This window comes from Diplotaxodon limnothrissa, linkage group LG1 (assembly GCF_057381915.1).
Source record: "Diplotaxodon limnothrissa isolate DT_005_m linkage group LG1, D_limnothrissa_male_GT1.1, whole genome shotgun sequence".
Classification (NCBI taxonomy): Eukaryota; Metazoa; Chordata; class Actinopteri; order Cichliformes; family Cichlidae; genus Diplotaxodon; species Diplotaxodon limnothrissa.
The window spans coordinates 14,486,099-14,497,639 of record NC_140596.1 but is presented as its reverse complement, the minus strand read 5'-3'; the positions used below and the strand labels follow the sequence as shown (position 1 = coordinate 14,497,639).

The window sequence follows — 11,541 nt, the reverse complement described above, 5'->3', positions numbered from 1 at the left end:
ACACACACACACACACACACACACACACACACACACACCATACACACACACATACGCTCAAGAGTATAAATAAAGACCAGGGCAGTTCTCTCACTGGAGTCTCTTAGTGTGGAGACTGCCCTTGCTAGCAAGAACTTCTGTGTGTTTCTCTTCTCTGAGTCTTTACTGAAGAAGTGTTTTAGAACATTTTCCCTAACAGTAATGATGACAAATAACTAAGGCAAAAAATATTCAACACAGGAAGAATGAGAGGTGCAAGCAAAAAAAGCATGGGATTTCATGACACCAGCTGAAATCTATCAGTAATTAGAAAGCAATGCTCCCACTTAATACAAATTAAGTTTAGCTGGTTCAGTCCAAACATATAGTCTGTGAAAAGCTTTCTCATTAAACATGGTGAGCGCTCTCACAACCTTCGCAACCCTATTATTGCAAAACAAAGGTACATAGCATACAAACAATGGTTACAGAAGAATTTCAAAACTACTGAAGGTTCGAGTAAACATTGTTGGGGCCATAATTCGGAAGTGTTGAGGACATCATTTCACCATAAACCAGCCATGGCCAAGTGGTCCCTGCAAGATTTCAGAGATCGAGTGAAATAAATTATCAAAAGATTTGTCAAAAAGCCAAAAGTCACTGGTGGAGAGCTACAGAAAGACCTGGAAGCAGGAAGTACAATGGTTTCAAAGAAAACTATAAGTAATGCACTCAACTGCCATGGCCTGTGTGCACATTCACCACACAAGACTATTGCTAAAGAAAAAGCATGTTGAAGCTTTTTCAAATTTTAAGGAACAAGATTTAGAGAAAAAAAACGGCTGTGAAATACACTCGTGTATAATCTGGCCAGATGAGACGAAAATTTTACTTTTTGGATCCCCTACTACAAACATTGTTTGGAGGTCAAAAGGTACTGCATATCATGGTGTGAGGCTCTTTTTCAGAGCGTCACTGGCATTCTTCATATGACTGAAAGAAGGCTAAATAGAAAAATGTATGGAGACATTCTAGATAAAAATCTGCTGCCATGGACCAGGATGATGAAGATGAAATAAGGGGGGTCCTTTCAGCAAATACATTGATCCCAAATACACAGCCGAGGAAACTCTCAATGGGTTTCTGAAAAAGAAAATAAATCTGCTAGAATAGCCCAGCCAATCACCTGACCTGAATCCATCTTAAAATCAGTGGAAAGAAGCGAAGCTCAAAGTTCATCAAAGAGGCCCACAGAACTTCAGAATTTGAAGAGTGTTTGTGTGGAACAACGGGCCACACAAGACACCTCAAAGCTGTCATTACCAACAAAGTTGGTAATATTTTTGTTGAAGTATTAAATAGATTTCATTAAGCGTATTCAATACGGCTGTGTCAGATAATTCATTCCTCTGTGGGGCATAGGCCAACATGCTATTAGTCACTTTCACCTTTCACAATAAATGCTCTCAATGTGCTAATGTCATCCAGGGAAGGACGGACGTTGTTTTGCTGTGCTGTATTTTAATGTGAAGTGTACAGATTTATTTTTTATATTGCATGTATTGGTTATATTTTTGTGCAGTGTTTTATTTAGTTTGCATGTTTTCGTTGCCGTCAAATTGTCCTGGAGAGACTCCGCCTTTTCCCCCGTTTTTACTAATTGGATACACCTGAGAGAAAAGAAAAGGTAATTTACAGAGTGCTCAATGACACATAAAAGGGTTGGAGCCGGTGTTCAACAGGGGATGCAACACGAAGAATGCGAGACAGACAGAGGAAAGACACAGACGATCAGAGGGGAGAGCGAGAGACGATCAGAGAGTAGAGATGATCAGATGGAGCAGACGACCAGCGACTGGGAAGAGAGATTACCAGCGACTGGAAAGGGGAAACGATCAGAGGAAAAAAAGGCAGATGACCAGCGACTAGGGACGCGTAGCGGCAGTCTGGTGGCAATAACGACAAGAGCCAGCTCGTGCACTGCGGGAGAACAGAAGCAGTGAGACCGCGGTGCCGATTGCAGTTTGAGGAAGTGGCGGGCGGAGTTGAGAGCTCTGCCCACCCGGGTAAGTCTTTGACTTATCCTTTTTATAAAGTAAACTGCCAAAGGAATAGTGACTGCCGCTCCCTCCCTTTCTTCAGTGCACCAGGACGTGGAATGCGGGGAGGAAGGCGAGGACTCCGCTGGGTTTCCCTCTTTTAATACTACGCTGGACCTCTTAGTTTTCTGTGACTTTTAGGCCGTGGTGGATTCCACTGGACTTTTAATGTTGTGTGTTATTGATTTTTATTGTGTCTTCCCTTGGCCAAGGTTGTTTTAATTCATTTTATATTTTTAACTATTTAAACATAATAAATTATATTTTTAATTCTACAGTTTTTGTATCGTGTGCTTTTCCCTCGGCGGCTCCACTGCTCTGCCCGCTTTGAGGAAGGTTTCCTTCCTTTTAAAAAAACACAAACCATCTTGGAAACATAATCAGCCTTTCCGCTCCGGTGTCACACTAACAGCTGAGAAAAGACACGAGACATGAGTAGAAACCACACAACACAGTACAGAGGGACATGTTAACGGGTGCCTGTGATGTGGTAGGAAAAATATCGATGCTTGCTTTAAATCTTCATATGTACATGTTTTATTTGTTTTTATTTTTTGTCGGGGGTGTTTGTTTTAATTTCAACCCAATTTCTCACTCTACACAAACACTGGGATTTCAGTAGCTGTTTTAAGTCGACTCGCCGCACCCCGGCTACTGTTGTGGGCTTTATGCGCACGGTTCTGTCTTTCTAAAGAAATGTGAGTAGGACTGACTTCCCCTAATGTGGCGCAATATATCCTTCTATCACTCCCATAACAGGAAGACTGTGAGACTCGGGCGTAAGCAGCGTTCGCGTACCCAGGATATAGACCGTAGCTGTGTATTTTCCATAGCAGAAAAATGCACTAACTCATCTTACAATGGATTCAAATAGGTAAACTGAATAACTTGGAGTTGTCTTTCTTACTGAATCCGTCATGTTTGTTGAAAGAAAATATCTCTTTCCCTTTTCCAGACGAGTCTGCAACAGGATCTCTGTTATCTTCCTTCTTTTAGGGCACATCGTGACTGTTCCCTTTGGTATGTAGCTCACAGTAAACGAATTAATTGTTGTGTGAAATCCTAAGGAGCCACAATTTATAATTTATGTTTCGTGCAGGAAATAATCAGACAACTAACTCCAGTCTTGACTGTACCAACGACTTTGACGAGCTGATGTTGTGTCAGCTGGAGCTACAAAACTGCACTGAGTACAGTTTGACTCTCCAAAGTGTAGACGGGTATGACTGAGATGGTTTTGTTTGGTTTTAGTCTAATTTTAATATTAACCTGATGACATTTAAACCAGCTGCGTCACTTTGAGTGGATCCTGCTTTTGTTAATAGCTCTGAACTGTCGACTTAGTGTGCGGAGCAGGGACTGTAACAGCGGGTTCTTTCGGCGGGTTTGTACTTGCTTTGACTTGACTCATTAAGTGGATGCATATTTGGACTGATATGCGGGAGTATTGTTGCTGGTTGTTTGTTGTGTCCCTGCTTGTTTTAGGGGTGCGACTGATCCTCACAGAAATGATCCTAACAAACTGAAAGTGAAGCATGTTATAATGCTGAACTAAAGTAAATAAAAGTAAATAAAATGATAAATATTAACATTCACGTGAAGAACATATATAGTACTTCTTGTTAGTGGATTTTTGTATTTGTACACTTCCTTTGGCCGCTCCCTTATTGACATGGGGTCTCCGCAGCAATGTTATTGGAGCTTTGGTTTTGTTTTGTTTTTCTCGAGATTCGTAAGGGGTTGTCTCTTCCCAGAATAAAACACCACAATTTTTTTGTTTATTAGGCGAAGGTGTAAACCACCACACTATGGAGCCTAACTCTAACATTTCAACTCCTCTTTTATCTAGTGATCATCTTGGGATTTCAGGGGGAATGCTTTCATTTTCCAGCCGTGATTTTGTGAGACTCAAACACTGGCTTTTGTAAGCTAGAGGAAATAAAAATGTGGGATGGAGGCATTGGGTGAAAATGCTGTACATAAAAACATAATATTAGCTTAATCAGCACAAGATGTCATAAATATCATTTGTTTTAAACATTTTGTATTATTATTTCCCACAGTAAGAAGAATTGCTTTTTACAACAGTGTGGCACTGGACAATGTTGTTGCTCCTTTCAACCGATACTCGTGCTTGGAGAAACTCACACAGCAACTATCTGGAAAGATGGCAACGTCATGGAGTCAAAAGTTTTCAGTGTCACAGAGAGCAGTATGTTGACTTCTTTTAATTCAATTCAATTTTATTTATATAGCGCCAAATCACAACAAGTCGCCTCAAGGCGCTTCATAGATACAGAGAAAAACCCAACAATCATATGACCCCCTATGAGCAAGTACTTTGGCGACAGTGGGAAGGAAAAACTCCCTTTTAACAGGAAGAAACCTCCGGCAGAACCAGGCTCAGGGAGGGGCGGCCATCTGCTGCGACCGGTTGGGGTGAGAGAAGGAAGACAGGATAAAAGACATGCTGTGGAAGAGAAACGGAGGTTAATAACGGATATGATTCAATGCAGAGAGGTCTATTAACACATAGTGAGTGAGAAAGGTGACTGGAAAGGAAAAACTCAATGCATCATGGGAATCCCCCGGCAGCCTACGTCTATTGCAGCATAACTAAGGGAGGATTCAGGGTCACCTGGTCCAGCCCTAACTATATGCTTTAGCAAAAAGGAAAGTTTTAAGCCTAATCTTAAAAGTAGAGATAGTGTCTGTCTCCCGAATCCAAACTGGAAGCTGGTTCCACAGAAGAGGGGCCTGAAAACTGAAGGCTCTCCCTCCCATTCTACTTTTAAATACTCTAGGAACAACAAGTAGGCCTGCAGAGCGAGAGCGAAGTGCTCTAATAGGGTGATATGGTGCTACAAGGTCATTAAGATAAGATGGGGCCTGATTATTTAAGACCTTGTATGTGAGGACCTTTTAAATTACAGCCCATAACTCTGCATCTGCCAGAAAGACCGGGCGAACAAACATTCACTTTAATGCTCTTGTTTCTGTTTCTGTACAGTAAAACCAAAAACTCCAACAATCAAATCAGTCAATAAATCTGAAGGGAATTTTGAAGTCATGTGGACGTCAAACATGGAGGGATTTATAAACAATGAAATGACTGCTGTGGTGACTTACTATAAAAAAGGAGAAACAGAAAAGGTAGGAACAATGCCACAGTAACTATTTGTTCTGGAGATGTAAACATGGACAACTGTCAAACTCATTTTTGTTCCTCCATACTAGACATCTGGACCTTTCAAACCAGCCACAGTTGATGGACTAAATTACTATATAATAAAAGGTCAAGACCTGGATCCCAGTTCAGCATATGTGGTCAGCGTGAAAAGCTTCATAAGTCTGAGTGGCAAGTTCAGTGACAGTAGCGAAGAGTGGGAATTTCAAACTGGTAAGTATTGTCTTTTTTCAGTTTTAAATTCTGTATTTCTTAACTGTGTTAAGAGGCCCAAATTATATTTCTATTACACATTCAGCTGAAAAATAATGAGTTTTAATATTAACTCTCAAACTAACTTTCATGGAAGCCGCTGTCTCCAGAGAAAAGTGGAGATGAGCTCCTCAGATTGTAACATTAAAGCTGAACTACAATGTCCTGTATTCAAACATAAAAGATCCTTGAATATCTCAAAAGCAAAGCGATGCATACTTTGCTGTGAAGGTTCAGTTTGTTCATTTGAATTTTTCTCCAAAACAACCGAATTACTATGATGTCATGTCCTTCTATTTACGTTCCAGAGAGTGCACTCACATTTGTTATTTGCATTAGTGTTAATATGTACTTTCTCCAAACACTTTGAATAATGTGGTTATTGCGTTAAACTTCCTGACTTACAGTGGGGCAAAAAAGTATTTAGTCAGCCACCGATTGTGCAAGTTCCCCCACCTAAAATGATGACAGAGGTCAGTAATTTGCGCCAGAGGTACACTTCAACTGTGAGAGACAGAATGTGAAAAAATAATCCATGAATCCACATGGTAGGATTTGTAAAGAATTTATTCGTAAATCAGGGTGGAAAATAAGTATTTGGTCAATAACAAAAATACAACTCAATACTTTGTAACATAACCTTTGTTGGCAATAACAGAGGTCAAACGTTTACTATAGGTCTTTACCAGGTTTGCACACACAGTAGCTGGTATTTTGGCCCATTCCTCCATGCAGATCTTCTCGAGAGCAGTGATGTTTTGGGGCTGTCGCCGAGCAACACGGACTTCCAACTCCCGCCACAGATTTTCTATGGGGTTGAGGTCTGGAGACTGGCTAGGCCACTCCAGGACTTTCAAATGCTTCTTATGGAGCCACTCCTTTGTTGCCCGGGCGGTGTGTTTTGGATCATTGTCATGTTGGAAGACCCAGCCTCGTTTCATCTTCAAAGTTCTCACTGATGGAAGGAGGTTTTGGCTCAAAATCTCACGATACATGGCCCCATTCATTCTGTCCTTAACACGGATCAGTCGTCCTGTCCCCTTGGCAGAAAAACAGCCCCATAGCATGATGTTTCCACCCCCATGCTTCACAGTAGGTATGGTGTTCTTGGGATGCAACTCAGTATTCTTCTTCCTCCAAACACGACGAGTTGAGTTTATACCAAAAAGTTCTACTTTGGTTTCATCTGACCACATGACATTCTCCCAATCCTCTGCTGTATCATCCATGTGCTCTCTGGCAAACTTCAGACAGGCCTGGACATGCACTGGCTTCAGCAGCGGAACACGTCTGGCACTGCGGGATTTGATTCCCTGCCGTTGTAGTGTGTTACTGATGGTGACCTTTGTTACTTTGGTCCCAGCTCTCTGCAGGTCATTCACCAGGTCCCCCCGTGTGGTTCTGGGATCTTTGCTCACCGTTCTCATGATCATTTTGACCCCACGGGATGAGATCTTGCGTGGAGCCCCAGATCGAGGGAGATTATCAGTGGCCTTGTATGTCTTCCATTTTCTGATGATTGCTCCCACAGTTGATTTTTTTTTTTTTCACACCAAGCTGCTTGCCTATTGTAGATTCACTCTTCCCAGTCTGGTGCAGGTCTACAATACTTTTCCTGGTGTCCTTCGAAAGCTCTTTGGTCTTGGCCATGGCGGAGTTTGGAGTCTGACTGTTTGAGGCTGTGGACAGGTGTCTTTCATACAGATGAGTTCAAACAGGTGCCATTCATACAGGTAACGAGTGGGGGACAGAAAAGCTTCTTACAGAAGACGTTACAGGTCTGTGGGAGCCAGAGATTTTCCTTGTTTGAGGTGACCAAATACTTATTTTCCACCCTAATTTACGAATAAATTCTTTACAAATCCTACCATGTGAATTCATGGATTTTTTTTTTTTCACATTCTGTCTCTCACAGTTGAAGTGTACCTCTGGTGCAAATTACTGACCTCTGTCATCATTTTAGGTGGGGGAACTTGCACAATCGGTGGCTGACTAAATACTTTTTTGCCCCACTGTATGTCACAATACAAATTGAACCTGTTCTTCATTATCATTTTCATCCTCTCCCCTGTTTTCATTTTTGCTTGAATTGTTGGTCACAAAGGTTTTGTTTATGCTTTTGGAAATGACAAAGAATACAAAAGCTGATTCATACTTTTGTCTGTATACAGTAGTGTTTGCTCATAGTTGTGTATTTTCTGTACAAATAGAAAAAGCATTCAACTTTTTTCAAACGCCTACCTTCACAGCTCGCTCCCCACACTACCTGCCCGTGGTTATCATCATCTGCCTCAGTATTGCTGCCGTCATCTTAAGCGCTGTTATGTGTGGCTGTTATGTCAAGTAGGTTGTGCATATAAAAAGTTAGTTTTTTTCTGCCAGTGCACATTTCTCCTAAATACTAGAGCTTTCTTATTTTTTGTTTTATTTTTTTAACATTTCCTTTTAGGTTTAAAATAAACTGGTGGGATGTAGTTACCAAACCTCCAAATCCAAGCTTTCTTAATATCTATCCAAACAAGGAACAGGTGAGACATATTTCACACTAGTTAAAAGCTTCTGACTTGATAGTAATAATTGTGGGAAATTTTTATTAATTTTTTTCATTACTTCTTCATTAGTAGCAATTCATTGGATTTATGTTCTGTCCTTAACCTCCTAAGACCTGAAGTCTTCCACGGCATGCATTTTTAATTTCTCTTTGATATTTGGGCATATTGGGACTCAATGAATGTAAAAACAAAGAATTACCAGATTTTGTTTTTTTTACCTTAAATCTGTTTTTAGGAAAAATAAGAGCCACATATGAAGATATTCATTTAAAATTTTGATAGAACAGTAGCAGCATAATGTCCTTGTAAGTGGATATCAGGCCCTTGTAGAGCAAAATTGAGTATTTTGGTCTAAATAACCCAAAATGTGATGTCCACATATGTGGACGCCAGGTCCTAGGAGGTTAAATAGCAGTTTGGTTGGGACTGTTATACTCAGAAGAACAGTGTTATTTCCATCTGCAGTCATTTATATTCTTAGTATGGCTCTCTTCGCTGACTTCCTCACCCTTCCGTGTGTTTCATGAGCACAGATCAAACATGAATACATGGGCTGGAGGAGGTTTGCACCAATGGTAGGCAGGCTAAAACAACTTAATTAGTTCACTGAGTATAACATTTACTGACGGCGCCCTGCACCTTATATCGGATAGTACTTCTCACACAATCTGACAGGATTACAGCTGAGCTTGAATTTATGACCTGCGTCATGTTTAAGACTGCTAATCCCTTTTGTTTAGGTCTTAAAACCTGAGCCATCCATTACCTCCACTATCTGCATTGAGCCCCTTATACCAGATGACAGTAAACTGGGGTCAGTATTGGCTCTATTGATGCATCAGCATTACAAGATATTTTCTTGAGGATTTTTATCTGGCAGTTTCAGTAATTGTTTCTCTACTCAGGTCGAAGATGTCACTGACAGACACAAGCAGTGGAAGCCTTCAGCAAACCAGTGGGATCAGCACGGGCTCCTCCGATCTCAGTTATGCGAATGCCGAACCCCCTGAGACTATGAACGAAGAACCTCCTATCACTAAAGCTGTTCATGATGTGCTTTCTAAACTTTTCCTGAATATTAGCCCCATATCACCAGTGACCACCAGTCCCCTTACACAATTAATGAATATGCAAAAAAGCGATTTATGCTCAGCTCCCTACAGTCCGTGTAGTGTCCAAGCTAATGACACCAGTTCAGGATCATCTGTATTTGAAAATAAAACCTATTCCCTCCTAATCCCCGTCTCTGAACATCAGGCCATGACGGGCGACTTGGAAGCACAGGAGAAGGCTGAAATGCTTTGTGTCCCTGATTACCATCCCAGTAAGAGCGACATGGGAATTTGTCCTCATCAGCTGCTACCATCTTGTCAAGTTCCTGCTCAGCAGGATTCTGGTTCATTTCTAAGGCAACCAAACATGCCATATCAATCCTACAAAGCAGATTCTGGGACATCTTCATATGAAGAAGACACCAGCTTGTCCTCTGTCTCTAGTGGGACTAACGCATCTGATTCTTGTGAATTTTCATCCAGAGCTGAGGCAAAGTTTGAGAGCTCTGATGAGGTCATCAGTGGTAAACCAAAGCTAGGTGAAGAGGTCACAATTTGTGATGAAAATCCCTGTTATGGTTGTGTGCCTAAAGGGTCAAACAGCTTTCTTGCAATGGATGATGACTACCAGGCACTTCCAAGTCTGGAGAAACAACCTGATATTTTGCTTTTAGAGCAAGGAAATGGTGAGTACGAAAAATTATTCAAAAAGACTCCTCAAAGCATCTTAAGTGAAGTCTTTCCAGGTTTTATCCACAATGTCCAGGGCGGGCAGCTCCAAATACCTTTTCCCCCCTTAATGTCTGTTGACCACTCTGTGCCAATAATTACAGATGCTGGCTATCAAGCTGTGTAGCACTGTGACTGTGACCTATGGTTCATTCTTGAACTTGGATACGGTTTTAAAATTGTAACTCAAGAGCCAATTAGTGTCTGTTTTTTGCACTGCATGGGATCTTTACACTGCAAGTCCTGCTTTTACATATAAATGTATACATTTTCAATATAGAGCATCCACAGGTATTCATTCTGAAAACATTTCAACTGTAAATACTTTCTTTCTGAAGTTTTTGATTGAAAATTGTGAAGTGTCCATGAAACTTCCACATAAAATGACGGATATCAGATATCAACCAGTATGCGCCTGTAGCCTTAATATTTTCAGTATTTGTTTTCTACAAAGGGATAGGCAAAACAGCTCCTATCACATCATTTATCTACATTCCACATCTGATATTGAACAAAGTGAATTTTCTTTCTTCTTTTTGTTCAGTTTGGTTTGTGTTGCCGTTTGTTTTTAAATGTCATTCTGCATTTCTTTTTGAAGACAGATTCCTTAAATGCATAAAGGCTGAGATGACTAAGCTGTATCAAATCTGTCTAAAATGTCAACTCAGTAATCCCCTTGAGCCATTTTAGAGTTTTCATTTAAATCTCAGTTTAAAAGAATAGAAAAGAGAGACAATTTGCCCATTAAGTCTAAACCTTTTAAGTAGGAATTACATTGGAAATGGCTGCACTCTCTGACTAAAACAAGCCGCAACACTTATCTGCCCTTCAGGGCTGCTGTTCAGAGTTATGAAATTACTTCCTCATTGCTCTTCTTTGGAACTGTTGATCTGTTTCCACAGAAGCACACGTCATCGCCTTCAGCATGTTGTAGTTGTCAAAATAAAAACATAGTTACTTTTTAATATATGCAACTGAAAGAAACAACTTTATTCTGTATTTGGGTGATGTGAATCTTAATAATTTTCTGTTGTATAAAAAAGTTCAAATAAATGTGAATACTTCTGAGTTGTGTTTCCTTCAACGAGACAAACAGGTTTGAATGATCCACAACAAGCTTTGTCCGCTGTGTGCTTTGGTACACCAATGAAATTTGGTAATGCATTTTTGAGATTATATCTTATACATAATTGAATTGACCATAATGCAAAATACAATTCAAAAGTATATACCTTAAGTAGGATACATGTTATTTGCTTTTTGGATCCCCATGTAGTAAATATGTGTACTTAAACATGACAGTGGACTAATGTAAACTAGTGTTTATGTGCTACTTAAAATAAAGACATCAAGCATTTATGGTGAGTGAAAGTCACTATATTCTATACTACATAGTGCATATATGTGTGTGTGTGTGTGTTCTGTATCCTGTTGCTTCTGTGTGTATGTATATGTGTGTGGCTATGCTCAGTATTAGTGGTGGGCGCATAGGTTTAAAAGAAATGTTCACGCTTAACTGAACTGTACTGAACATGTACACTAAAAAGTCGAGGCCCTGTTGCAACATGTAAGGGAACGTCACCATTACTACACCATTGCTTGTGCTTCCACCTTGTGGTCTTAACATGAATAGATGCTATCTAGTAACTGTGCTGTGACTTAATAAAGCCAAAATAAAAAATATACTGACA

At 40.3% G+C, this 11,541-nt stretch overlaps 1 protein-coding gene across 1 annotated transcript; it reads left to right on the top strand.

Moving 5' to 3' along the window:
* The first annotated feature begins 2,513 nt into the window (after positions 1-2,513).
* LOC146639534 (uncharacterized) lies at positions 2,514-10,770 on the top strand. The gene is made up of 11 exons (XM_085368558.1): positions 2,514-2,568; positions 2,838-2,952; positions 3,034-3,098; positions 3,178-3,298; positions 4,142-4,290; positions 5,089-5,231; positions 5,316-5,478; positions 7,767-7,860; positions 7,967-8,045; positions 8,810-8,883; positions 8,975-10,770. The coding sequence occupies exons 2-11, from the start codon at positions 2,939-2,941 to the stop codon at positions 9,975-9,977; spliced, it is 1,905 nt and encodes a 634-aa protein (XP_085224684.1). The 5' UTR covers positions 2,514-2,568; positions 2,838-2,938; the 3' UTR covers positions 9,978-10,770.
* The last annotated feature ends 771 nt before the right edge of the window (positions 10,771-11,541 follow it).